General features: G+C 45.9%; 3 protein-coding genes across 3 annotated transcripts; 1 reads left to right on the forward strand and 2 right to left on the reverse strand.

The window, feature by feature from the left end:
* The first annotated feature begins 569 nt into the window (after positions 1-569).
* Positions 570-6,228, forward strand: LOC106575746 (alpha-crystallin A chain). Its single transcript, XM_045698224.1, has 3 exons — positions 570-985; positions 3,623-3,745; positions 5,182-6,228. The coding sequence occupies exons 1-3, from the start codon at positions 788-790 to the stop codon at positions 5,392-5,394; spliced, it is 534 nt and encodes a 177-aa protein (XP_045554180.1). The 5' UTR covers positions 570-787; the 3' UTR covers positions 5,395-6,228.
* Positions 6,229-9,022: 2,794 nt separating this feature from the next.
* LOC106575747 (serine/threonine-protein kinase SIK2) lies at positions 9,023-23,779 on the reverse strand. Its single transcript, XM_045696728.1, has 12 exons — positions 22,163-23,779; positions 21,658-21,834; positions 20,554-20,670; positions 19,568-19,631; positions 19,083-19,244; positions 18,156-18,280; positions 17,756-17,879; positions 16,379-16,614; positions 15,563-15,863; positions 11,454-11,801; positions 10,910-11,117; positions 9,023-10,631 (listed from the first exon to the last, which is right to left on the reverse strand). The coding sequence occupies exons 2-12, from the start codon at positions 21,802-21,804 to the stop codon at positions 9,023-9,025; spliced, it is 3,441 nt and encodes a 1,146-aa protein (XP_045552684.1). The 5' UTR covers positions 21,805-21,834; positions 22,163-23,779.
* A 2,332-nt stretch (positions 23,780-26,111) lies between these two features.
* On the reverse strand, positions 26,112-27,427 carry LOC106574675 (phospholipid scramblase 2-like). The gene has a single exon (XM_014150674.2). The coding sequence runs from the start codon at positions 27,279-27,281 to the stop codon at positions 26,112-26,114; it is 1,170 nt and encodes a 389-aa protein (XP_014006149.2). The 5' UTR covers positions 27,282-27,427.
* Between the last annotated feature and the right edge of the window lie 275 nt (positions 27,428-27,702).

Genomic DNA, 27,702 nt, shown 5'->3' on the forward strand with positions numbered 1-27,702 from the left:
GTGTGTGTGTATGTGTATGTGTGTGTGTGTGAAAGACAGAGAGAGAGGATGAGCATGTCGGTGCTCCACACCCAGACAGGTTTAATTCCCATCCCCCGTATCCAGTGTCAGAAACCCCACCAACCACAGGAGGCTGCTGAGGGGAGGACGGCTCATGATAAACCATGTTTTTGATTTGTTCAATACCATTCTATTTATTCTTTCCAGACATTACTATGAGCCAGTCCTCCCCAGTTAAGGTGCCACCAACCCATTTCTTTTCACCCCTGACCTCCTGATTCTCTCTCTCTCTCTCTCTCTCTCTCTCTCGCTCTCTCCGTCTCCCCCTTTTCCTCACCAACTCGACAGGCCAAGCCTCGGCTTGTTTTGTCAGACCCTTGTCGTCCGGTTGGCGCTGGCACAGGTTCCGCCACGTTACGAGGGCCAGGCTGTAGCTGAACGGGCCAGCGTGCACACCGCCCACCGATTCTGCTGACTGAGCCCGTCCCACCATGAGATAATGCCATTCCACAGAGATCCGCACTAAAGCCCCTCTTTTCTGCCCCACAGGTATATAAAGAGGGGGCGGCTGCAGAGGAGAGCACACGCACCACTTGGGACCCCTACTCCTCTCTACTACTACTACTGCTTTTGTTTCTCTCCCACGGCACCTCTAGTCCTCCCTCACACCTCTCTCTCTCTACTCCTAACAGAACACAGGCACTAGCCAGCCGAGCTAAAGCCGAGCAGCAAGAAACTGCCTGTATTGAGTTTGGGCCCGTCGAGCTAAAACCTAAGCTACGCTAGTATGGATATTGCCATCCAGCACCCCTGGTTCAGACGTGCCATGGGTTCCATGTATCCCGCCCGTCTCTTTGACCAGTTTTTCGGGGAGGGCATGTTCGACTATGACCTGTTCCCCTACGCTGCCTCCACCATCAGCCCCTACTACAGACAGTCGCTGTTCCGCAACTTCCTGGACTCCACCAACTCTGGCATGTCTGAGGTAACAACTAACCTGTTCAACCTGACTGATTGATCACTGTGCTCAGCATTGGAAGTATTCAGTCTGATTTACCAGGCTGACCTGCTCCATCCTCTGGGGAAGAATAGGATCCACTAAGACCTATTCATTCACCATCATTCTAAATCTGTAGTCACTTTAGTTTAGTTCAAACTACCCAAATGTATCATTTGCATGTTTTTTGTTGTCTATCTTTATGGATAGAAAGCAGACTTGGTTGTCAGTGTTTGATGGGGAAAGTTGTAATATATCATAGACAGAAGAGCCTGCATGTTGTCCTAGCTTACAGAGAGAGCATGTGTGTCCTTGGGGGAATCGAATCATCCCCAGTTTACAATCCGCTCATTCATCCCCCCCTCCTCTCCCCTGTAACCATTCTCCAGGTCGTTGCTGTGAATGAGAATGTGGTCTCAGTCAACAGACCTGGTAAAATAAGGGTAAAATAAATCAATAAATCAATTGAAGCCGGGTTATTAGTGCCATGATGCATTGGTTACATCCTCTACAGTTTTCATTAAAAAAGAGGATTCGCAAAATGGACTGAGATTGGACAGATTTGAATCGCACTGTAATTGCCCCTAAGGTGGTCTATGTGTGCATATCTTTCACAGAGAAACTCAATGTATTTAATCTAGGAGGCCTACACTGAATTCATTACTAATACAGGGAGATGTAACAGTTATAGAGAAGAGAAAGCTGAGTGGGGGAGACAAGGACATGACCCTGGGGAAGTCACTATACTAAATCAGAGAGACGCAGTAGTGCTAGCCAGATCTGTTATTGAATGGCTACGACAGCAGTAGTGCTAGCCAGATCTGTTATTGAATGGCTACGACAGCAGTAGTGCTAGCCAGATCTGTTATTGAATGGCTACGACAGCAGTAGCGCTAGCCAGATCTGTTATTGAATGGCTACGACAGCAGTAGCGCTAGCCAGATCTGTTATTGAATGGCTACGACAGCAGTAGTGCTAGCCAGATCTGTTATTGAATGGCTACGACAGCAGTAGTGCTAGCCAGATCTGTTATTGAATGGCTACGACAGCAGTAGCGCTAGCCAGATCTGTTATTGAATGGCTACGACAGCAGTAGTGCTAGCCAGATCTGTTATTGAATGGCTACGACAGCAGTAGTGCTAGCCAGATCTGTTATTGAATGGCTACGACAGCAGTAGTGCTAGCCAGATCTGTTATTGAATGGCTACGACAGCAGTAGTGCTAGCCAGATCTGTTATTGAATGGCTACGACAGCAGTAGTGCTAGCCAGATCTGTTATTGAATGACTACGACAGCAGTAGTGCTAGCCAGATCTGTTATTGAATGGCTACGACAGCAGTAGCGCTAGCCAGATCTGTTATTGAATGGCTACGACAGCAGTAGCGCTAGCCAGATCTGTTATTGAATGGCTACGACAGCAGTAGCGCTAGCCAGATCTGTTATTGAATGGCTACGACAGCAGTAGCGCTAGCCAGATCTGTTATTGAATGGCTACGACAGCAGTAGCGCTAGCCAGATCTGTTATTGAATGGCTACGACAGCAGTAGTGCTAGCCAGATCTGTTATTGAATGACTACGACAGCAGTAGTGCTAGCCAGATCTGTTATTGAATGGCTACGACAGCAGTAGCGCTAGCCAGATCTGTTATTGAATGGCTACGACAGCAGTAGCGCTAGCCAGATCTGTTATTGAATGGCTACGACAGCAGTAGTGCTAGCCAGATCTGTTATTGAATGACTACGACAGCAGTAGTGCTAGCCAGATCTGTTATTGAATGGCTACGACAGCAGTAGCGCTAGCCAGATCTGTTATTGAATGGCTACAACAGCAGTAGCGCTAGCCAGATCTGTTATTGAATGGCTACAACAGCAGTAGCGCTAGCCAGATCTGTTATTGAATGGCTACGACAGCAGTAGCGCTAGCCAGATCTGTTATTGAATGGCTACGACAGCAGTAGCGCTAGCCAGATCTGTTATTGAATGGCTACGACAGCAGTAGCGCTAGCCAGATCTGTTATTGAATGGCTACAACATCCTGCTATCCTATACAGCTGTAGTAGATGTTGCTGATTGTCATAAGAGAGTACAGAGAACAGAGAGGTCAAATATCCCCACTACTGGAGCTGTAAACAACGATAAGAAGTGCATTTTGCAGTTTGCAAGATTATTGCAAGTATGTTGAAAATGAGCGGCAAATGGAATGCCTTAATGTTGAGTGATTCTCGGCAGGGAGGAGCTCAGAGACTGCTGCAGTGTTATCCACCTAGTCTAAACCAGGCCAAACAGAGTCATGCTCTGTCCTGCCCATAATATACTGACTCATTCCATTACTAGCTCAAACTGCATTTCAACTTGGGTTATATGCCAGGATATCAGAATTTCGATGTCCAAACAACATCTAGTGTTTTGGTGACTAGTGACACACATTTTGTTTTGCAGCATCTACATACACACTTTAGAAATGGATAATCTTCATATCTCTCTGAGATATGACTCCATAACAACATATAGAACTGAACTGATATGGGGAAAAAACTACATTTCAGAAGATGAGCATCACTGTGGTTACCAGGTTCCCGCCACCCGTGACCTTTAACCTTCAACCCCTTTCCCTCTATCTCTCCAGGTGAGGTCCGACAGGGACAAGTTCTCGGTCTTCATGGATGTAAAGCACTTCTCTCCTGATGAACTCAACGTGAAGGTGACTGATGACTACGTGGAGATCCAGGGAAAGCATGGAGAGAGACAGGTGAGGCCACCCACCAGGGGTTAACATTCCATCCCATCCAAGCAGCACACACCCTAATCTCTCTGGACAGACAGGCCGAGCTAGCTCAAAACGGTCACTATGACTTGTGGTAGTACACCCACTCCTGAGTTCAAACACAATCCCTCTACTATGGCTTGGAACACCAAAGCCTGGTTTCTCACATGTGCACATCTATATCAGTGGGGGCTGCTGACGGGAGGACGGATCATAATAATGTCTGGAACAGAACGAATAGAATGGAATCAACACCTGGAAACCATGGAAACCATGTGTTTGATATATTTGATACCATTCCACTGATTCCGCTCCTGTCATTACCACGAACCCATCCTCCCCAATTAAGGTGCCACCAACCTCCTGTGACATACTGTATATACTGTACATGTATAGTGTGAGTGCCTGCGCGTCTGTCACATCGAAACACCCTGTGGCAGTAATTGAAGCAACAAGCGCACCAGATACTGTCATCACTGTGCTTCCCAGGTCAGTGCATTCATCCTTAGGCAGGTTGCTCACTCCAACTAGCTAGACAGAGCCACTGCTACAACAACCAGCTTTAACCAGCCACGTCCTCCAAGAGATGCTAACAAGATGTGTTATTAGATTCAACATTTTGAGTCAGAGGAGAATTTCTCAACCTAATTAATTCAAAGAATGTGTGTGTTGTGTTGTTCACACGTGCGTTAAGTGAGTGTATGTGTGTGTTGATGAGCACACACACCCACAGCCTTGTTTTGTTTACTCTGGGAATTGGGCGGCTTACGCGCATTGCCCCTCGTACAAATTCAATTCAACCCTTTTCAAGGCCCATGTTCAGCAAGGATGAAGTCAAACAACCAAGCAGTTACGTGTCCTCAGACCAAACTATACACACGGACACACTTTGCTAGGAAAAACATCTCCAATGATAGGGATTCCTACATAAACAATGGGACACATTGTTTGGGATCATTTCATTGCCTTGGCCACACGGTGACACAGAACAAATGTGATGTATGTTAGTCATAGAGGTGAACGTGACCCACAATGTTTTGTGTTTTCCTTTGTAAGATTTAAGCGTCATTAAATTAGATTACAATATGCTACTTATCTCTCTCTTCTCTCTCTTTCTTCTCTCTCTCTCTCATCATTTATTTTCATGCTGGATGTTAGTGGCCTCCAGGGACACGCTGAGTGGGGGAGCCGTTGTAACTAAGGAACGTTTTGCTTTCTCTTACGTCCTTTCTGCGTCATTCCCAGCAGTCGCAGATGTTTGTTTTTCTTAGAGGGCTGAATTCATATGGTTAGGCCTACATTTGACAGAAGGGATAATGATTTAAAAAGCACCATAAAAAAACATAATTTTCCATCTAAAGTGTTGAACGTGGACACTATATCATTACTCTCATCCTCATTTCTCTCTCTCTTGTCTCCAGGATGACCACGGTTACATCTCACGTGAGTTCCACCGCCGTTACCGCCTCCCCTCCAGCGTGGACCAATCGGCTATCTCCTGCACACTGTCTACCGATGGCCTCCTGACCCTTTGTGGCCCAAAGGTCACCGGTGGCGGTGGCGACCTCGGCCGTGGCGACCGCAGCATCCCCGTCACCCGCGACGACAAGACTAACGCTGCCCCCTCCTCTTAAGAAGCCGAGTGTGCTGCCGGCCGGGTGGCACCGGGGTGCGGGGGGGGTCGAAGGGCGGGAGGGGGCATGCAGAGGGGGGCTTCTCTTCCAAATAAAGCAGCCGTGTGGCTGGGGCAGGGTGGGGGGCTGAACAACACATTCCTTTACCCCCAAAGTCTCCCCACCCCCTCGCCCCTCTCCCTTCCCCTCACCACCCTACCCCAATCCCTCTCTCCCTGACTCCACACTTAGAAGATATCAGTGTATTTCTAGTCTAATATTTTCTCCTTTTTTAGACTACGCTAGACTATTATGGCAGTATTAATATTCTGGTTCTGATTATGACTCATGACCCATGAGGATGGATAAAGAGAGGGACGGTTGGGGCTTGGGGGGGACAACAAAACAAAAGGATTTAAGAGAGGGTCACATGACTTAACCCTGGCTTTCTACTTCCTGTGTAAACAAACAACAAATCGGTCACCCCAAGGGTACCGTGGGTAATATTTCACCCAGTGAGGAAGCTGCCGTCTTTCTCCTGGCTGTACTGAAGGGCTTTACTGAGCAACTCTTTCTAAGAGAAAGAAAGAGAGGGAGGGAGGATAGGGGGGAGTTAGGGTTAAGTACATACCATTGTCTGGTCCTATAGGACTGCTGTAGTACTGAAAAGGGGTTCCATCGTTGGGCTTATACCACCACCTGGCTTTTTTCCATTCCTGTGTCGCGACTTTTTCCAAACCCTTCTCTCTTGTCCTTGAGTATTTCCTGTCCTGTAGCGTTAGCCCTGTTCAGCTGATATCTGCTCACTACCTGAGAAGTAGAAACAATAAAAGTGTAATATTAACCAAGAAGCAACCCCTTGTCTGTACTTTCTCTGTTTCATCAAGTATTCATTGGATGTGAACATATCGGTTGCGCAGGTCAACCTGCAAAGCTACTGAGGAAAACTAGACCACATATTCATTGTAATAGAGGTGAGAGTGTTTGTTCTCTTAGAGCTATGATTCATCTTATCCTCTTCTTAATCAGTCACCTAAATAAGTATGAAATAAGTGGCACGAAAGCAAAAGAGTAAGAGAGAGAGAGACTGAGAGAGACAGACTGAAAGAGACAGACAAAGAGAGAAAGACAGAGAGACTGAGACAGAGAGAGACTGGGACAGATAGAGACTGGGACAGATAGAGACTGGGACAGATAGAGACTGGGACAGATAGAGACTGGGACAGAGAGAGACTGAGACAGAGAGAGAGTGAGACAGAGAGAGACCGGGACAGAGAGAGACCGGGACAGAGAGAGACCGAGACAGAGTGAGACAGAGAGAGACTGGGACAGAGAGAGACCGAGACAGAGAGAGACCGAGACAGAGAGAGACAGAGAGAGGCTGAGACAGAGAGAGACCGAGACAGAGAGAGAGTGATACAGAGAGACACCGGGACAGAGAGAGACAGACAGAGAGAGACTGAGACAGAGAGAGGCTGAGACAGAGAGAGACAGACTGAAAGAGACAGACAAAGAGAGAAAGACTGGGACAGAGAGAGACAGAGAGACTGAGACAGAGAGAGAATCTGAGAGAGAGACTGGGTCAGAGAGAGACTGGGACAGAAAAACTGAAACAGCGAGAAAGAGAGACAAAGATAAAGATAAGGGAGTGAGAGAAAAAGAGATAGCAGAGCCAGGGTCAGTAGTGCCAGTGGTGTAAAGTACTACTTAAGTCGTTTTTTGGGGTATCTGTACTCTATTTTTGACAACTTTTACTTTGCTACATTCCTAAATAAAAGGATGTACTTTTTGCTACAAACATTTCCCTGATAGTTTGTGTGTATGTATTGATATGTAGGCTACGTGTGCCTTTAAAAAAACAATTTTATATAGTTCTGTTTGTGTCTATTAATGTTCTGTATATTGTCATGTTTCATGCTTTGTGTGGACCCCAGGAAGAGTAGCTGCTGCTTTTGCAACAGCTAATGGGGATCCTAATAAAATACCTAATACCAATACCAAAAGAAAGTGACAGGAAACAGACAGGAAACACCACATATTCGTTTAACCATTAAATAACCAAATAAATGACAATAGGAAAGGGGGATACCTAGTCAGTTATACAACTGAATGCATTTAACCCAACCCCTCTGAATCAGAGAGGTGCGGGGGGCTGCCTTAATCAACATCCACATCTTCGGGGGCCGGGGAACAGTGGGTTAATTGCCTTGCTCAGGGGCAGAATGATTGATTTTCAGCTCGGGGATTTGATCCAGCAACCAAGGAAGTATGACAGATTTTTACCTTGTCAGCTCAGGTAACCACTAGGCTACCTGCATTAGGTCATTAGGTGTTGGCGTTAGGCTCTGCTTCTTCAGGGGAGCTCTCTGCCAGAGCAATAACATTACAATAATAACAAACTACAGGCAGTGAGGGAGGTATAGCAATACCAACCCCCTGACTGGAACCAAAGCAGAGACAGACAGGTGGAGGCTGGGCTGGTGGTGGTGGGCCAGCTGACAACAGACGAGTCATAAGGAGCAACAGCAATAAACAGCAAAGACCAGTAATGGCTTTTTTCATTCCTTTGTTAAAAAATGATCCAACAATGTATGAAAAAGTATTCAACTTAATTTACAATGTTCGACAAATACAATAAACATATTACAGAGAGGTTTGTTGAGTCTGGTCTACTCAATACAACAGTCATCTTGTGTGTTCAAAAGGCACAAGGCGGGTCTGAATTCAAACTGCATGAGAAAACACTTGTTTTAAGTCGTCTTTCTCATGCCAACTACACCGAATCAAAGACGGTTTATGGAAGACGACAGGGAGACAACTACCACTTAACCTATTTTGTAATAGGATAATAGGAGAAAACTGGGAGTCGTGCTTCCTGGAAAGGACTGCTGTCTCCACAGTAGGTCAATTATTGGTATTTTCAGTTCACACAACAACAGACATGACAGTTTGCACATGATCAGCATTACATTATATAAAAAAATGTAGAGTCATTTAGCAGAAACCTTTATCCAAAGTGCATTCATATTAAGATCGCTAGGTGAGACAACCACATATTACAGTCGAAGTAAGTACATTTTTCCCCAATACAGAGGAGTTATCAGCTAAGCCAGTGCTAGTAGGAAAAGAGAAGTGCAATGTCTTATTTAAGATACTGTTTGAAGAGGTAGAGTTTGAGTTGTTTTCGGAAGATGGCCAGGGACTCTGCTGTCCTAGCTTTAGGGGAAGCTCATTCCACCATTAGACTCACAGTCCATCCTAAGTAGGTCCCACTGATGTCATCCTTCTTTATTAACGTCCACTGTTGCCAGAGCATCGAGGCAATGAGTCATTGGGGACATCAGTCTGAGGCCCAGTTCCATTTCTCTAGTCTCTCTCTGAGTCCTAATGTTAGCCTTGAGACAGTTGCTGTACACAGCTTCTAGGCCTTTAGTCCTGGGTGTTTCCTATGGTCCGTACCCAGGATCCATTCTCCCTACTGGGCATGGAGGCAGACGTGGCTGGCGCTGGAGCTGGGGCCGCCTGGAGGTCTGGGAGTGGGTATAGAGGGGTCGGTGGTTGGCCCAGGGCCTTGGCTGAGGCTGAGGGTCAGAGTGGGAATACAGTAGCTGAGACTGGGGGTCTGGGTAGTTATGGGGGTGGGGGTGCACTAGCTGAGACTGGGGGTCTGGGTGGTTGTGGGGGTGGGGGTGCAGTAGCTGAGACTGGGGGTCTGGGTAGTTGTGGGGGTGGTTGTGGGGGTGCAGTAGCTGAGACTGGGGGTCTGGGTAGTTGTGGGGGTGGGAGTAGGGTTGCTGTAGCTGAGACTGGGGGTCTGGGTAGTTGTGGGGGTGGGGTTGCTGTAGCTGAGACTGGGGGTCTGGGTAGTTGTGGGGGTGGGGGTGCAGTAGCTGAGACTGGGGGTCTGGGTGGTTGTGGGGGTGCAGTAGTTGAGACTGGGGGTCTGGGTGGGGGGGTGGAGTAGCTTAGGCTGAGACTGGGGTTTTGGGTGGGGGTGGGGGTGTAGTAGTTGAGTCTGGGGGTCTGGGTGGGGGTGCAGTAGTTGAGACTGGGGGTCTGGGTGGTTGTGGGGGTGCAGTAGTTGAGACTGGGGGTCTGGGTGGGGGTGGAGTAGTTGAGACTGGGGGTCTGGGTGGTTGTGGGGGTGCAGTAGTTGAGTCTGGGGGTCTGGGTGGGGGTGCAGTAGTTGAGACTGGGGGTCTGGGTGGTTGTGGGGGTGGGGGTGCAGTAGCTGAGACTGGGGGTCTGGGTGGTTGTGGGGGTGCAGTAGTTGAGACTGGGGGTCTGGGTGGGGGTGGAGTAGTTGAGTCTGGGGGTCTGGGTGGGGGTGGAGTAGTTTAGGCTGAGACTGGGGTTTTGGGTGGGGGAACTGGGGCTGAACAGGGAGGTGAGGAGCGTCAGAGAAGGGTGGGGTGTGGTTCTCAACCCGAGGAGAACTGATATGGAGATGGGTCTCCAAGAGGTGGCCAGCTGACGCCACCATGGCTGAAGAAGAGAAGGAGGAAGAGGAGGAGGAAGGGGATAAGTCTAGCGGTTGCTCCGAGCATAGAGATAGGTAGGATTGTGGTTGTGGGTGTGTCTTTTGGTGTAGCTGTGGGTGTAGCTGTGAGTGTAGCTGTGAGTGTGGTTGTAGTTGTGGCTGTGGGTGTAGTTGTGGGTGTAGTTGTGGCTGTGGGTGTAGTTGTGGGTGTAGTTGTGGCTGTGGGTGTAGTTGTGGCTGTGAGTGTAGTTGTGGTTGTAGTTGTGGGTGTAGTTGTGACTGTGGTTGTAGTTGTGGGTGTGGTTGTGGCTGTGGGTGTAGTTGTAATTGTAGTTGTGGGTGTAGTTGTGGGTGTGGTTGTGGCTGTGGGTGTAGTTGTGGCTGTGGGTGTGGCTGTGGGTGTAGTTGTGGTTGTAGGTGTGGGTGTAGTTGTGGGTGTAGTTGTGGTTGTAGTTGTGGCTGTGGGTGTAGTTGTGGTTGTAGTTGTGGTTGTAGGTGTAGTTGTGGGTGTAGTTGTGGTTGTAGTTGTGGCTGTGGGTGTAGTTGTGGTTGTAGTTGTGGTTGTAGGTGTAGTTGTGGGTGTAGTTCTGGGTGTAGTGAGTGGTTCTGTTGAAGGGAGGGTGTGAGGAAGTCATGTGACAGTGTGTGTGTGGAGAACAGACCAATGGGAGGACGAGGAGGAGACAGGAAGAGGTGTGGTGGCGGGGAGGAAGACATGGGGTGGTGGGGAGGAACAGGTGTGGTCGGGTGGAATTGGCACAGTGGAATCTGGATCACTCTGGGGGAAGACACAGAGAAAAGTCAGTACAACAACAGGTGTCTAATATTTTCAAATACTTGGGCTGCGCTTCATTTGGTTTGCTCCAATACAATGGAACCAATGGAACCAGTGGAACCAGTGGAACCAGTGGAACCAATAGAACCGGTTGCAGGTGCAATGTCCAAGACAAATCAGGCAAATGCTTTAAAGCTTTTGACAAATGTATTTAACACAAATCAAAATGGCTTGATAATAATTTGAGTCACAATGATAAGAAACAAAAGGGTCTGCCTCACTTCTGCTGCTGGAAGCCCTCCTCTGACAGTGGTGTGGTGGGGACACAGTGGGACAGGTCTCGCCCCCCCCAGGCAGGGGGGCTGGGTGCAGAGCCAGAGGCTGGGGGGGACCACCCGTGCCGGATCCCAGGGCTCTTCATCTTGTTCAGTCCCAGCATGCCCTTGGCACTGGCCTCCCTCCTCAACTGCTGGCGGAACACCTTCAGACCTGAAACAGAGGTCAAAGATCATGTCATCATAAACCTTTATGAAAGCCGACAAGAATAGATCTAGAACTAAATTGTTACTAACGGTAACAGAATGATGTTTATTTTAGAGAGCAGTTTGTGTGTGCAGACTGACGGGTATCTTAATATCTTGTGGAGTTCCTCAAGGATCCATTCTAGGACCTTTGTCATTTCTGATCTACATCAAAGATGATTAAAACACAAGAGATGTCTCCAATGTGTAAGACAGGAGCCAATTACAGTATACATAAGAAGGTTTTCTTCTTTCCATCCGTCATACTTGATCTGTGCTTTAATTTTGAAGTGGTCGTCCATACCTTGTGTTAGAGTGCCGGTGTCCATGTCAGAGGCTCGGCGGCCCTCCTGGAAGCTAGGTATGGGGAGGCTGTCCTGGGGAGGGGGCTGCAGGGTGGATGACAGTGCCTGGGACAGATGACTGGTAGTGACCAGTAACTGATAAGGGCCGTCAACATTGCTGGGCACGGTAGATGACAGGGCCAGGGGGGACTCTGTGGGGCTATAGGTCCCAGGGCCAACCACAGTAGTGTCAAGTGACATATAGGAGTCCTCAATAGGGCTGGACAGGCTGGGACTGGCAGAGAAGGATGAGGAGGAAGAGGAGAAACTATCTGAGGAAGCTTGGTCAGATGAGTTTACCACAACACCTGTAGATGAGGAGAGAGTAGGGAACTTTAGCCATGTAACTTTGTGACAATGTGAAAGTGGGCTATGTATAGTGGTGTGTGTATAGTGGGGTGTGTATAGTGGTGTGTGTACAGTGGTGTGTATAGTGGTGTGTATAGTGGTGTGTGTACAGTGGTGTGTGTATAGTGGTTTGTGTATAGTGGTGTGTATAGTGGTGTGTGTATAGTGGTGTATATAGTGGTGTGTATAGTGGTGTATATAATGGTGTGTATAGTGGTGTGTTTATAATGGTGTGTAAAGTGGTGTGTATAGTGATGCATATAGTGGTGTGTATAGTGGTATGTATAGTGGTGTGTGTAGTGGTGTGTAAAGTGGTGTGTGTATAGTGGTATGTGTATAGTGGTGTGTATAGTGGTGGGTGTAGTGGTGTGTGTATAGTGGTGTGTATATAGTGGTGTGTATATAGTGGTGTATGTATAGTGGGCTATGCATAGCGGTGTGTGTATAGTGGTGTGTATATAGTGGTGTGTATAGGGGTGTGTGTATAGTGGTGTGCATAGTGGTGTGTTTAGTGGTGTGTATAGTGGTGTGTCTACAGTGGTGTGTCTATAGTGGTGTGTATATTAGTGTGTATAGTGGTGTGTCTATAGTGGTGTGTCTATGGTGGTGTGTATAGTGGTGTATGTATAGTGGTGTGCGTACAGTGGTGTGCGTATAGTTGTGTCTGTATAGTGGAGTGTATAGTGGTATGTGTATTAGTGGTGTGTATATAATGGTGTGCATAGTGGTGTGTTTATAGCGGTGTGTATAGTGGTATGTATAGTGGTGTGTATAGTGGTGTGTCTATAGTGGTGCGTGCATAGTGGTGTGTATAGTGGTGTGTGCATAGTGGTGTGTATAGTGGTGTATATAGTGGTGTATATAGTGGTGTGCATAGTGGTTTATATAGTGGAGTGTGTATAGTGGTGTGTTCATAGTGGTGTGTATAGTGGTGTGTACAGTGGTGTGTGTATAGTGCTGTGTATAGTGGTGTGTGTATAGTGGTGTGTATAGTGGCGTGTACAGTGGAGTGTGTATAGTGGTGTGTACAGTGGAGTGTGTATAGTGGTGTGTGTATAGTGTTGTGTACAGTGGTGTGTATAGTGGTGTGTACAGTGGCATGTGTATAGTGGTGTGTGTATCGTGGTGTGTGTATAGTGGTGTGTATATAGTGGTGTTTATAGTGGTGTGTACAGTAGAGTGTCTATAGTGGTGTGTGTATACTGTTGTGTATAGTGGTGTGTACAGTGGTGTGTATAGTGGTGTGTACAGTGGAGTGTGTATAGTGTTGTGTACAGTGGTGTGTATAGTGGTGTGTGTATAGTGTTGTGTGTATAGTGGTGTGTATAGTGGTGTGTACAGGGGAGTGTGTATAGTGTTGTGTGTATAGTGGTGTGTATAGTGGTGTGTACAGTGGAGTGTGTATAGTGTTGTGTACAGTGGTGTGTATAGTGGTGTGTACAGGGGTGTGTGTATAGTGGTGTGCATAGTGGTGTGTTTAGTGGTGTGTATAGTGGTGTGTCTACAGTGGTGTGTCTATAGTGGTGTGTATATTAGTGTGTATAGTGGTGTGTATAGTGGTGTGTCTATGGTGGTGTATGTATAGTGGTGTGCGTACAGTGGTGTGCGTATAGTTGTGTCTGTATAGTGGAGTGTATAGTGGTGTGTGTATTAGTGGTGTGTATATAATGGTGTGCATAGTGGTGTGTTTATAGCGGTGTGTATAGTGGTGTGTATAGTGGTATGTATAGTGGTGTGTATAGTGGTGTGTCTATAGTGGTGCGTGCATAGTGGTGTGTATAGTGGTGTGTGCATAGTGGTGTGTATAGTGGTGTATATAGTGGTGTGCATAGTGGTGTATATAGTGGAGTGTGTATAGTGGTGTGTATAGTGGTGTGTACAGTGGTGTGTGTATAGTGGTGTGTGTATAGTGGTGTGTATAGTGGTGTGTACAGTGGAGTGTGTATAGTGGTGTGTATAGTGGTGTGTACAGTGGAGTGTGTATAGTGGTGTGTGTATAGTGTTGTGTACAGTGGTGTGTATAGTGGTATGTACAGTGGCATGTGTATAGTGGTGTGTGTATCGTGGTGTGTGTATAGTGGTGTGTATATAGTGGTGTTTATAGTGGTGTGTACAGTAGAGTGTCTATAGTGGTGTGTGTATACTGTTGTGTATAGTGGTGTGTATAGTGGTGTGTACAGTGGCATGTGTATAGTGGTGTGTGTATAGTGTTGTGTGTATAGTGGTGTGTATAGTGGTGTGTACAGTGGAGTGTGTATAGTGTTGTGTACAGTGGTGTGTATAGTGGTGTGTACAGTGGAGTGTGGATAGTGGTGTGTATAATGGTGTGTGTATAGTGGTGTGTATATAGTGGTGTTTATAGTGGTGTGTACAGTAGAGTGTCTATAGTGGTGTGTGTATACTGTTGTGTATAGTGGTGTGTACAGTGGTGTGTATAGTGGTGTGTACAGTGGAGTGTGTATAGTGTTGTGTACAGTGGTGTGTATAGTGGTGTGTGTATAGTGTTGTGTGTATAGTGGTGTGTATAGTGGTGTGTACAGGGGAGTGTGTATAGTGTTGTGTGTATAGTGGTGTGTATAGTGGTGTGTACAGTGGAGTGTGTATAGTGTTGTGTACAGTGGTGTGTATAGTGGTGTGTATAGGGGTGTGTGTATAGTGGTGTGCATAGTGGTGTGTTTAGTGGTGTGTATAGTGGTGTGTCTACAGTGGTGTGTCTATAGTGGTGTGTATATTAGTGTGTATAGTGGTGTGTATAGTGGTGTGTCTATGGTGGTGTATGTATAGTGGTGTGCGTACAGTGGTGTGCGTATAGTTGTGTCTGTATAGTGGAGTGTATAGTGGTGTGTGTATTAGTGGTGTGTATATAATGGTGTGCATAGTGGTGTGTTTATAGCGGTGTGTATAGTGGTGTGTATAGTGGTATGTATAGTGGTGTGTATAGTGGTGTGTCTATAGTGGTGCGTGCATAGTGGTGTGTATAGTGGTGTGTGCATAGTGGTGTGTGTAGTGGTGTATATAGTGGTGTGCATAGTGGTGTATATAGTGGAGTGTGTATAGTGGTGTGTATAGTGGTGTGTACAGTGGTGTGTGTATAGTGGTGTGTGTATAGTGGTGTGTATAGTGGTGTGTACAGTGGAGTGTGTATAGTGGTGTGTATAGTGGTGTGTACAGTGGAGTGTGTATAGTGGTGTGTGTATAGTGTTGTGTACAGTGGTGTGTATAGTGGTATGTACAGTGGCATGTGTATAGTGGTGTGTGTATCGTGGTGTGTGTATAGTGGTGTGTATATAGTGGTGTTTATAGTGGTGTGTACAGTAGAGTGTCTATAGTGGTGTGTGTATACTGTTGTGTATAGTGGTGTGTATAGTGGTGTGTACAGTGGCATGTGTATAGTGGTGTGTGTATAGTGTTGTGTGTATAGTGGTGTGTATAGTGGTGTGTACAGTGGAGTGTGTATAGTGTTGTGTACAGTGGTGTGTATAGTGGTGTGTACAGTGGAGTGTGGATAGTGGTGTGTATAATGGTGTGTGTATAGTGGTGTGTATATAGTGGTGTGTATATAGTGGTGTGTGTATAGTGGTGTGTGTATAGTGATGTGTTTAGTGGTGTGTGTGTGTGAGAGTTTGTGTTTGTGTGTACTTCATGCAAATGTTTGTATCTAAATTAACATAGTTCAGATTTGTGTGTGTGTGTGTGTGCATGTGTGTGTCTCAGTACTCACAAGGTGGGCTGCACTGCTGGAGGCTGGCAGAGACCTCAGCCAGAGTGTGTCTGCAGGAGGGGTGTAAGGAGAGGGGTGCTGCCCCTCCCTCCTCTTGCAGCTCCTCTTCCTGTGGCTCCTCCCCCTGGTTTCCATGGTGATCCTCCTCACTAATGCAGGTCGGTAGCAGAGTGCCGTGGTCAGGGTTGGGGGTCACCTTTTCGGTGCTAGAGGGTTGTCTGAGTGAGCGGAGCTCTTTCACCTTCTCCAGCATGAGACGATAGATAGCAGAGAAGTGGTTGTAGCTGCTGCTCTGAAGAGACTGGAGAGAGGTAGAGAGAGAGAGGTAGAGAGAGAGGTAGAGAGAGAGAGAGAGAGAGAGAGAGAGGTGAGAGAGAGAGAGAGAGAGAGAGAGAGAGAGAGAGAGAGAGGTAGAGAGAGAGAGAGAGAGAGAGAGAGGGGGGGAGGGAGGGAGGGAGAGAGGGGGGAGAGAGAGAGAGAGAGAGAGAGAGGGGGGGAGGGAGAGAGGGGGGAGAGAGGTAGAGAGAGAGAGGTAGAGAGAGAGAGGGGGAGAGAGAGAGAGAGAGAGAGAGGGGGAGAGAGAGAGAGGGGGGAGGGGGAGAGAGAGAGAGGGGGAGAGAGAGAGGGGGAGAGATAGAGAGAGATGGCGAGAGAGAGAGAGAGAGAGAGAGAGAGAGAGAGAGAGAGAGAGAGAGAGAGAGAGAGAGAGAGAGAGAGAGAGAGCTATTGAAATTACAAACAGTAGGAAATGTAGCTACACAGATATGGAGTAACACATAGGACTCATACTGGTTTCTTAGTATTTCTCCGACTCACCTCAATGGTCCTCTGCCGGTCGATGCCCAGGGTCTGCATGAGGCCAAGAACCGGCTCGCTGTAATTCTCGCCCAGACAGGGCTCTGCATCAGGGGCAGGGTTCGGCTGGGGCGTCTCTGGAGGGGCTGCAGTGGCCGGGGGGTCCGACTTCATCCAGCGGTGCTTCTTGATCCGGGCCACCGTGATCCGTTTGGCTGGTTCAATTACCAACATCCTCCTCACCAGGTTCTCACAGTCTGATGGTATGGAGGGAGATAAGGGACAAAATGAAGAGGGTTTCAGAACCGGCTTAGGTCACCGCTGTAGTTTGATTGGTTTTAGTGTTCTATGATCTAAAGAAAAGACAATAGTTTTGTTGGTGGGGACTACAGCAGTGTTTGGTTGATGTAATACAACATGGATTTATAAGATCTACAATCATATCTAACGTTGTCTGTGAATGGGTCTGAAATGGCACCCTATTATCAAGGGCTGGGAATTGCCAGGGACCTCACAATGCAATATTATCACCATACGATATGTATTGAGAATTGATGTTCCAAACATACTGCTCACTATACATGTCTGCTGCAGAGAGACAAGCGAGTTTTGATCAGTCATGGAAATAAAAGGGCTGAAAACATGTTGGCTCACTATTTAAAAAGAAGATGGAGAACAAGCTATAGGATGAAGAATACCAGAGTTATGGCACAGGTACAGTCAACTAGCACTAGCTAACGCTACCTAGCAACAACAACCAAAATATATACAGTACTAGTCAAAAGGTTGGACACACCTACTCATTCAAGGGTTTTTCATAATTTTTACTATTTTCTACATTGTAGAATAATAGTGAAGACATCAAAACTATGAAATAACACATGGACTTGATATTTTACCAAATAGGGCTATCTTCTGTATACCACCCCTACCTTGTCACAACACAACTGATTGGCTCAAACGCATTAAGGAAAGAAATTTCACAAATGAACTTTTAACTAGGCACACCTGTTAATTGAAATGCATTCCAGGTAACTACCTCATGAAGCTGGTTGAGAGAATGCCAGGAGTGTGCAAAGCTGTCATCAAGGCAAAGGGTGGCTACTTTTAAGAATCTAAAATATATTTTGATTTGGTTAACACTTTTTTGGTTACTACATGATTCCATATGTGTTATTTCATAGTTGTGATATCTTCACTATTATTCTACAGTGTAGAACATAGTCAAAGAATAAAGAAAAACCCTTGAATAAGTGGATGTGTCTAAACTTTTGACTGGTACTGTATATATATATTTTTGTATCGATACTTAGAGTAGCACACAAAATAGGTAATAGGGTGTGGTTTCAGCCTTGTGCTGTGAGTATCTGTCATGTGACCACTCCTGCAGGACCGTACCTTGGGACATGTAGAAGGGGATTCTGAAGCGGCCCTCCCGGACCCTCTGTCTGAGCGCGGGGAGGGAGGGGCCGTCAAAGGGCAGGACGCCACACACCAACACGTACAGCACCACGCCCAGACTCTGAACACCAAAGGGGGTGAGCGAGATGAGGACCACAGTCCTGCCACTTCCTAATGCTATTAGTACTATTGTCACTACCAGATAAAGATATAGAATTCCTGATGAATCCTCTCTACACCACAATAACTACCTATAAGGTTATTACAGTACAAGAGGGATTCTGAGATCTGAAAACATACAACCTTCATCTGCACTTTCATTCCCATGACATTATAGAGAAATAATCAACCCAAAGCAAGAGAATAGGAGAGAAACCATCCCTTCCTGGTCCCTTACCCAGATGTCTAGAGGAGGCCCCTCGTACTCAATCCCCTCAAACACCTCTGGAGCGGCGTAGGGAGGGGACCCACACCAGGTGGACAGAAATTGTCCTTCACTGAAGAAGTTCCCAAAACCAAAGTCTACAGGGAGGGAGAGGAAAAAGTCCATTCATATCAGAAGATACTATCCCTAAAGCCAGGGCTGTTCAATTCCGGTCCTGGAAAGCCAAAATACTTCTGTTTTTCATCCTCTCCTTCTAATCAGGGACTGATTCAGACCTGGGACACCAGGTGAGTGCAATTAACTACCAGGTAGAAACAAAAAACAGAGATGTTTAGGCCCACTAGGACCGGAATTGAAAAGCCCTGCCTAAAGCCCTCGTGAATCCTCTGGAACATTCTCATTCATATCATAGGACACATATGCACATGACAAGGGACACCATAGCAACCATACTGTAGGTGAATAATTGTTTACATTTTTTAAACCACCACCTTTAATAGAATCTAAAAAAATATTATATATTATACAGTGCATTCGGAAAGTATTCAGACCCCTTGACTTTATCTACATTTTGTTACGTTACAGCCTTATTCTAAAATTGATCAAATATTTTTTTTCCCTCATCAATCTACACACAATACCCCATAAATGACAAAGTGAAAACATGTTTTTAGAAATTTTTGCAAATTTATTACAAATAAACAACAGATATACCTTATTTACATTTTGGATTGATAAGGGAAAAAAACTATTTTATTAATTTTAGAATAAGGCTATAAAGTAACAAAATGTGGAAAAAGTCTAGGGGTCTGAATACTTTCCGAATGCACTGTAGCTTAATTACTAACTAAAGCAATTCTATTTGGCCTGTTTTTTAAACATCCATCTTTCTGTGATTCAAGGTTGATTGATTTCCGAACCTCTCCTTTCTGCCTGTACCTGCTACTTTGATGTCCATGTTGGAGTCCAGCAGAAGGTTCTCAGCCTTCAGGTCTCTGTGGACGATGTGGTTGCTGTGGCAGTAGTCCACCGCTGACAGGATCTGACAGAACTTCCTGCGAGCCTCACTCTCACTCAGCCGCCCCAACGACAACAGGTAGTCTACAGAAAGAGGGTGGGATGTAGGGAGAGGGGATAGAGGGTGGGTGGATGGGAGAGGAGGGGATATAGGGTGGGAGGATGGGAGAGTAGGGGTTAGAGGGTGGAAGGATGGGAGAGGAGGGGATAGAGGGTGGGAGGATGGGAGAGGAGGGGATAGAGGGTGAATAATGAGGAATGTAATTGATTGGTTGGTTCAGATTGTTTGATTGAATCATTGTAAATAATTAGTGATCAAGTACACATGTGCACACACACAAACACACTGTTCTAAGAGATTGCACCAAGCATCATGGACACCTCTAGAGCGATACCCTCCCACTTACCAAACATCTCTCCGTTCCTGGCATACTCCATCACCATGTACAACATGTCCTTAGTTTCCATGACCTGCAAGACACAAGAGAGGCACACTCACTGATAAATACAACTTAAATATACATTTCCCATGTCATTATTACATGTAAGCCTGTGGAAGAGTGTGCCCAAAGTGTAATGTGAGACTATGACAGCAGGAACCATATTGGAATCCTTAAAAACCATTACAAAAACAAGTAAAAGATTCTCTGTTTTAAGAAATATTTGTTTTGAGACCATATTGGAAGTAGGGGAGGGTTGACGGGGTCATCATTTTCCATTCTGAAAATCCCCATGTGACTCATAGAGCTGGGGGTGGCTGGGCTGAGGGCTGGGAAACATACACTTAACCCCTATTACAAGATAAACAACCTGACCTTTCAAAAAGAATGAGAGAGAGGGGTCAGAGAGAGAGAGAGAGAGAGAGAGAGAGAGAGAGAGAGAGAGAGCGTAGTTCCACAACTCTATCCTCTACCTGATAGAGCTTGATAATGTGAGGATGGTTGAGGAGCTTCCCGATAGAGCCTGATAATGTGAGGATGGTTGAGGAGCTTCCTGATAGAGCCTGATAATGTGCAGATGGTTGAGAAGCTTCCTGATAGAGCCTGATAATGTGCAGATGGTTGAGAAGCTACCTGATAGAGCTTGATAATGTGAAGATGGTTGAGAAGCTACCTGATAGAGCTTGATAATGTGAAGATGGTTGAGAAGCTACCTGATAGAGCTTGATAATGTGAAGATGGTTGAGAAGCTTCCTGATAGAGCTTGATAATGTGAAGATGGTTGAGAAGCTACCTGATAGAGCTTGATAATGTGAAGATGGTTGAGAAGCTACCTGATAGAGCTTGATAATGTGAAGATGGTTGAGAAGCTACCTGATAGAGCTTGATAATGTGCGGATGGTTGAGAAGCTACCTGATAGAGCTTGATAATGTGAAGATGGTTGAGAAGCTACCTGATAGAGCTTGATAATGTGCGGATGGTTGAGGAGCTTCATCACCTCGACCTCTCTGTAGATCTTCTTCAGGTCCGAGGGCTCCAGTCTCTTCTTATCAATGATTTTAATGGCCACCTGTGTGTACAGAAAGCAGATAGTTAATTTCAAAATGGCACCCTAACCCCTATATAGTGCACTACTTTTGACCAAAGCCCTGGACCCTGTTCAAAAGTAGTGCACTGTGAATATACAGGGAATAGTGTGCCACTTCGGACGCTGCCAAGGTCCCATTCCAGCCTGGTCACATATACTAGACGTAACATAGTAAATGTAAATCCGGGGACACTCAAATTAATATGATATGATACTTTGGGATTTTGTCAGAGGCCCTTTATCCACTTCCCCAGAGTCAGATGAACTTGTGGATTCCATTTGTATGTCTCTGTGTCCAGTATGAAGTAAGTAAGAGGTCATTTTGAGAGCCAATGCTAACTAGCATAACACAATGACTGGAAGTCTATGGGTATTTGCTGCTAGAAGATAACCATAGACTTCCAGTCATTGTGCTAACGCTAGCACTAGTTAGCAGCTTCCTTCAAACTGCACACAGAGACATAAAAATGGTATCCAGGAGTTCATCTGACTCTGGTAAGTAGATATCCAGAAGTGTCCATTTAACACTTTAACCTGACTCCTAGCCTTAACCCCGACCCCTAGCCGAGCTAACGTTAGCCACCTAGCTAATGTTAGCTACAACAAATTGGGATTCATAACATTTCATACGTTTAGCAAATTCGTAACATATTGTATGTTTTGCAAATTCGTAACATATCATACAAATTGTAATTCTCAACATATCATACGACATGGATGATGGACATCCACAAATTAATACATACCATACGAAAAGTAACATATCACTCTGTCTCGGATTTATGTACAGAATAATATGAAATGCTCTGAAACCATGTTTCCCATTCTGTCACTAACAGTATGAAATCACTCTATGTTAACAAACTGTATAAGGCCCAAAAATGAATATAGAGGTGGAGTTGAATATTGGAGATTTTATGGTGTAAGGAAGAAATGTTTCATATGCATTATGCATGCGTAATCACGCACCTGGGTTTTTGTGACTTTGTGACAAGCCAGTTTAACTACAGCGAAGTTTCCCTTCCCCAGCGTCCTGATGATCTCGTAGAAACCGACCTGAACCGGCCCCCCGGGGCATGGCTGGCTCAGGGGAGAGCCATCTGATAAAACCACCATGGTGCAGAGGAACCCAGTGACTGGATAAACCTATTGTCCATTTCCCAGGATTAGAGTACCGTTATAAGGCCACTCCCGTAAACACAATTGAGAGACCATATTTTGTCAATATATAGGCTGCATATAATAGGAAAGAAAAAATATACAATTGTGATATTAGATCTAGTAGGCCTAGGCTATAAATCTCAACACCTTTCAGAAGTGTAATTCCATTTAACTATTTATGAGAGGAAAGACTATAGCCTACGTAACAGTGTAATAGTTGAACAAACAGATATAATTTAGCCAACAAGTGTCATTGAAATAAAAACAGACCATAGCCTATTATTCATTTGCAACACAAAATCATGTAATTTACCTTCAGAGAAAATCTACAGTTCAATACATCCACCTATGTTGTTGGAATCCTCCGCCGTTCTAGAACAGCACCCAGGATACTTTCCTAAGAACTGCGCACAGACGATTTGTTCCTCATATTTTGTTAACGGGGGATAAATCTGGTATGCAATAATCCACACAACCTCTGTAACTCAAACTCGGCTGGAAATCTTCTCCTGCCATAATAAACTAAAACACACTTAATTAACTTCAAGCTTGCGTCAGACAACTGTCCCGCGCGCTACTCGTGGAGCGGAAAGGTAGCTTGGAGCTGGACACGGTGACGCCAAAGTGGTCTTCACGAGGTTTGCACAATGAATAGGCTGTAGCAGCCGCTCAGCGTACAGTAACGCTAAACAATAACATTGAGCAGCAAAGTCTCTCTATTGAATTAGACCAACGCTTCTAGTAGCCTGGAGGCTCACTAGTCTCCTCCCTATAAGCAGTTTAACGGACAGGCATAAAGTTAAGTGGGTCATGATGACCAATGTGGTGATGACTCATGAGCCAAGGCTAACATTGTTCAACTCAATTTGCGACACTCAGCAGCATGATATTTTGTTGGATTCTTGCCACCATTTAGTTGCTATGTCAATGTTGCATTGAGCTTGTATGATGCAACATACTTTGTATTGTCCATTTGCATTGGAATTCTACTGTATATATGACACAAAGGAAATACACAAATTCAATACAATGTAATACAATACAAAGTAAACACACATTCACACACAGTACCCTGTGACATGTATAGCCTACTGTCTGGCCATGTAGTGTAAATTGTGTCCTATGTCCCACTATTCAATAGGATGATGGCTGTTAGGATGAAACTTGCACTGCTTCTGCTGTTACGGAACCCACGGGGCCTTGTAACCTTGTAGTTGTTTTGTTGTTACTGAACCCCGGGACCTTGTAGCCTTGTAGTTGTTTTGTTGTTACTGAACCCCGGGACCTTGTAGCCTTGTAGTTGTTTTGTTGTTACTGAACCCCGGGACCTTGTAACCTTGTAGTTGTTTTGTTGTTACTGAACCCCGGGACCTTGTAGCCTTGTAGTTGTTTTGTTGTTACTGAACCCCGGGACCTTGTAACCTTGTAGTTGTTTTGTTGTTACGGAACCCACGGGGCCTTGTAACCTTGTAGTTGTTTTGTTGTTACTGAACCCCGGGACCTTGTAGCCTTGTAGTTGTTTTGTTGTTACTGAACCCCGGGACCTTGTAGCCTTGTAGTTGTTTTGTTGTTACTGAACCCCGGGACCTTGTTGTCTTGTAGTTGTTTTGTTGTTACTGAACCCCGGGACCTTGTAGTTTGTAGTTGTTTTGTTGTTACTGAACCCCGGGACCTTGTTGTCTTGTAGTTGTTTTGTTGTTACTGAACCCCGGGACCTTGTAGTTTGTAGTTGTTTTGTTGTTACTGAACCCCGGGACCTTGTAGCCTTGTAGTTGTTTTGTTGTTACTGAACCCCAAACCATTTAGCCTTCGAGTTGTTTTGTTGTTACTGAACCCCGGGACCTTAGAGCTTTGTAGTTGTTTTGTTGATGCTGAACCCCGGAACCTTGTAGCCTTGTAGTTGTATTGTTGTTACTAAACCCGGAACCTTAGAGCCTTGTAGTTGTTTTGTTGTTACTGAACCCCGGACCTTGTAGTTTGTAGTCGTTTTGTTGTTACGGAACCCCAAAACATTTAGCCTTGTAGTTGTTTTGTTGTTACTGAACCCCGAGACCTTGTAGCCTTGTAGTTGTTTTGTTGTTACTGAACCCCGAGACCTTGTAGCCTTGTAGTTGTTTTGTTGTTACTGAACCCCGAGACCTTGTTGTCTTGTAGTTGTTTTGTTGTTACTGAACCCCGGGACCTTGTAGCCTTGTAGTTGTTTTGTTGTTACTGAACCCCGGGACCTTGTAGCCTTGTAGTTGTTTTGTTGTTACTGAACCCCGGGACCTTGTAGCCTTGTAGTTGTTTTGTTGATGCTGAACCCCGGGACCTTGTTGTCTTGTAGTTGTTTTGTTGTTACTGAACCCCGGGACCTTGTAGCCTTGTAGTTGTTTTGTTGATGCTGAACCCCGGGACCTTGTTGTCTTGTAGTTGTTTTGTTGTTACTGAACCCCGAGACCTTGTTGTCTTGTAGTTGTTTTGTTGTTACTGAACCCCGAGACCTTGTTGTCTTGTAGTTGTTTTGTTGTTACTGAACCCCGAGACCTTGTTGTCTTGTAGTTGTTTTGTTGTTACTGAACCCCGGGACCTTGTTGTCTTGTAGTTGTTTTGTTGTTACTGAACCCCGAGACCTTGTTGTCTTGTAGTTGTTTTGTTGTTACTGAACCCCGGGACCTTGTAGCCTTGTAGTTGTTTTGTTGATGCTGAACCCCGGGACCTTGTAGCCTTGTAGTTGTTTTGTTGTTACTGAACCCCGGGACCTTGTAGCCTTGTAGTTGTATTGTTGTTACTGAACCCCGGGACCTTGTAGCCTTGGAGTTGTTTTGTTGTTACTGAACCCCGGGACCTTGTTGTCTTGTAGTTGTTTTGTTGTTACTGAACCCCGGGACCTTGTTGTCTTGTAGTTGTTTTGTTGTTACTGAACCCCGGGACCTTGTAGTTTGTAGTTGTTTTGTTGTTACTGAACCCCGGGACCTTGTAGCCTTGTAGTTGTTTTGTTGTTACTGAACCCCAAACCATTTAGCCTTCGAGTTGTTTTGTTGTTACTGAACCCCGGGACCTTAGAGCTTTGTAGTTGTTTTGTTGATGCTGAACCCCGGAACCTTGTAGCCTTGTAGTTGTATTGTTGTTACTAAACCCGGAACCTTAGAGCCTTGTAGTTGTTTTGTTGTTACTGAACCCCGGGACCTTGTAGTTTGTAGTCGTTTTGTTGTTACGGAACCCCAAAACATTTAGCCTTGTAGTTGTTTTGTTGTTACTGAACCCCGGGACCTTGTAGCCTTGGAGTTGTTTTGTTGTTACTGAACCCCTGGACCTTGTTGTCTTGGAGTTGTTTTGTTGTTACTGAACCCCTGGACCTTGTTGTCTTGTAGTTGTTTTGTTGTTACTGAACCCCGGGACCTTGTAGCCTTGTAGTTGTTTTGTTGTTACTGAACCCCGAGACCTTGTTGTCTTGGAGTTGTTTTGTTGTTACTGAACCCCGAGACCTTGTAGCCTTGGAGTTGTTTTGTTGTTACTGAACCCCGAGACCTTGTAGCCTTGGAGTTGTTTTGTTGATGCTGAACCCCGGGACCTTGTAGCCTTGGAGTTGTTTTGTTGTTACTGAACCCCGAGACCTTGTAGCCTTGTAGTTGTTTTATTGTTACTGAACCCCGGGACCTTGTAGCCTTGTAGTTGTTTTGTTGTTACTGAACCCCGAGACCTTGTTGTCTTGTAGTTGTTTTATTGTTACTGAACCCCGAGACCTTGTTGTCTTGGAGTTGTTTTGTTGTTACTGAACCCCGGGACCTTGTTGTCTTGTAGTTGTTTTGTTGTTACTGAACCCCTGGACCTTGTTGTCTTGGAGTTGTTTTGTTGTTACTGAACCCCGGGACCTTGTTGTCTTGGAGTTGTTTTGTTGTTACTGAACCCCGGGACCTTAGAGCCTTGGAGTTGTTTTGTTGTTACTGAACCCCGGGACCTTGTTGTCTTGGAGTTGTTTTGTTGTTACTGAACCCCGGGACCTTAGAGCCTTGGAGTTGTTTTGTTGATGCTGAGAAGTAGGAAGTTGTTTAAGACGGAGAATAACACTGGGGAGAGGACTGTCCTTTGGGGAGCACCATTAGATATACACAATGAGAGAACTGTCCCTTTGGGAGCACCGTTAGATATACACAACGAGAGGGATTTGGAGTTGTTGATTTTGACATGCAACTTCATTGTAGGTCTACTGTAGTTTTGATGTGTGATCATTCTGAAAGTTCTTCACAATACACTAAGGATAGTCGGCACAGAGTAAAAGTTCAATGTTTCTTGTCTCCTTTCCTTTCCTCAAAATACAGGAAATCGATCAGGAAGCAGGCTCCCAGCAGCACAGCCTTCATCTTCACATCCAGGTCCAGTGGGAACACGATTCCAAAATGATCTGCGTCCGTGTAGGCTTCACGCAGGAAGCCGGACCACTGCTTACTGATGTGCCCTATCAACATTGAGTCATCCAGAGTCTTCACCTCAAATGTGACGTCTCTGCAACAACTACAGAAAAACAGCGGCCCTTTGATCCTCAGTTGAGGCTGTCTCCTCTCGTTCAGCACAGTGAGTTTGGGCAGGAACGGGTGACACTCCTGCACCACATAGCCTATTGGAATACCGGGGGGACTCTGCACCTCCAGGTCTTGCAGGCAGCAGGGGAAGCAGCAGTAGCTGCACGCAAGAGGGCGCATCAGGGTCAACACCTCCTGCCCCAGGTTGTCCTGGATGTGAAAGGTGAAAGGTCGGCTGGGGCCAAAGCACTGTAGGTTGCAGCAGTTGTTCTCCTCTTCCGCCAGAAACACTTGTTGCCCGATACTGTTCTTCACATTGTAGGAATTTCTAACCTCCCAACTCAGCAGTTCGGCCAGATGAAAAGTCTGATGGACGAGAAGCTGGTCGACATGAATCAGGTATTCCAGTCCTGGGGGGCAGCCGGTGGGTCGGAGATCAGGCGGAGGGGCAGGCATCATCGCAGGGACCGGAGGGGTAACGTAGCCTGGGGGTACTGGCGGGATTCTGGGGTTCGTGGGCGCGGGGTAGACAGCATTAGGGTGTCCGAAAGGGGCAGGCATCATCGCAGGGACCGGAGGGGTAACGTAGCCTGGGGGTACTGGCAGGATTCTGGGGTTCGTGGGCGCGGGGTAGACAGCATTAGGGTGTCCGAAAGGGGCAGGCATCATCGGGGGAGCGGAAGGGGTCACGTATCCAGGTGGTGGGAATCCAGGGTTTGTGGGAGCTGGGTAGACAACATTGAGTGGTTCGAGAGAGGCAGGCATCATCATATGATCCGGTGGGGCTGAAGGTGTCAGGTAGCTTGGGGGCGGTGGCACCACAGTGGGCGCTGGGTACACAGCATTGTGACCAGGCGGCACCTCTTCGGAGTAAGCTGGGGCCGGGGGTAACTGTCCTGAGTTGGTGTCGCCATGTCCTTTGGAGGCCATTGAAACGATGCACTTCCACGTTCTACAAGATCAAACAAGACACCAAAAATGTTCTTCCTTATTTTTTAACTACAAAACCAAGTTACACCTTTATAGCTTCACCTGCTCTGACACATACCTTTTCTACAAGTTAGCAAGGTATTGGAAACACATCTCTTGTGTAAGCAAGTTCCTGTTGGTTCTTGAGAGGATTTGCAAATGACTATTATTAGCAGAGATCCTTAGCGGACAGTCTTTTAGCCCTCTCATCTTGAGTGTACAGTAACACTTCAGAGATCCAACCATGTTGGGAATGGAGGTCGATCAGAATATGGAAATGTTTTGTAACTTTGAAATGGACTGTAACTCAACAGACTGAGGCTTGACTGTATATGTACACAGAGACTAGCTTGCTTCAATACCCTACAGCCTGTTGTACACA

This window comes from Salmo salar, chromosome ssa16 (assembly GCF_905237065.1).
Source record: "Salmo salar chromosome ssa16, Ssal_v3.1, whole genome shotgun sequence".
NCBI lineage: Eukaryota > Metazoa > Chordata > Actinopteri > Salmoniformes > Salmonidae > Salmo > Salmo salar.

What these genes read in the sequence shown, in the direction of transcription:
- LOC106575746 (XM_045698224.1), top strand. Translation starts at nt 788, where the DNA reads ATGGATATTGCCATCCAGCACCCCTGGTTCAGACGTGCCATGGGTTCC. An exon ending in CCAACTCTGGCATGTCTGAG is followed by an intron (nt 986 to 3,622) that starts GTAACAACTAAC and finishes CTATCTCTCCAG; the next exon opens with GTGAGGTCCGACAGGGACAA. An exon ending in GAAAGCATGGAGAGAGACAG is followed by an intron (nt 3,746 to 5,181) that starts GTGAGGCCACCC and finishes TCTTGTCTCCAG; the next exon opens with GATGACCACGGTTACATCTC.
- LOC106575747 (XM_045696728.1), bottom strand. Translation starts at nt 21,804, where the DNA reads ATGGTGGTTTTATCAGATGGCTCTCCCCTGAGCCAGCCATGCCCCGGG. An exon ending in CATGGACATCAAAGTAGCAG is followed by an intron (nt 18,281 to 19,082) that starts GTACAGGCAGAA and finishes CCCTCCCTGTAG; the next exon opens with ACTTTGGTTTTGGGAACTTC. An exon ending in CACCGGCACTCTAACACAAG is followed by an intron (nt 11,118 to 11,453) that starts GTATGGACGACC and finishes CCTCTGTTTCAG; the next exon opens with GTCTGAAGGTGTTCCGCCAG.
- LOC106574675 (XM_014150674.2), bottom strand. Translation starts at nt 27,281, where the DNA reads ATGGCCTCCAAAGGACATGGCGACACCAACTCAGGACAGTTACCCCCG.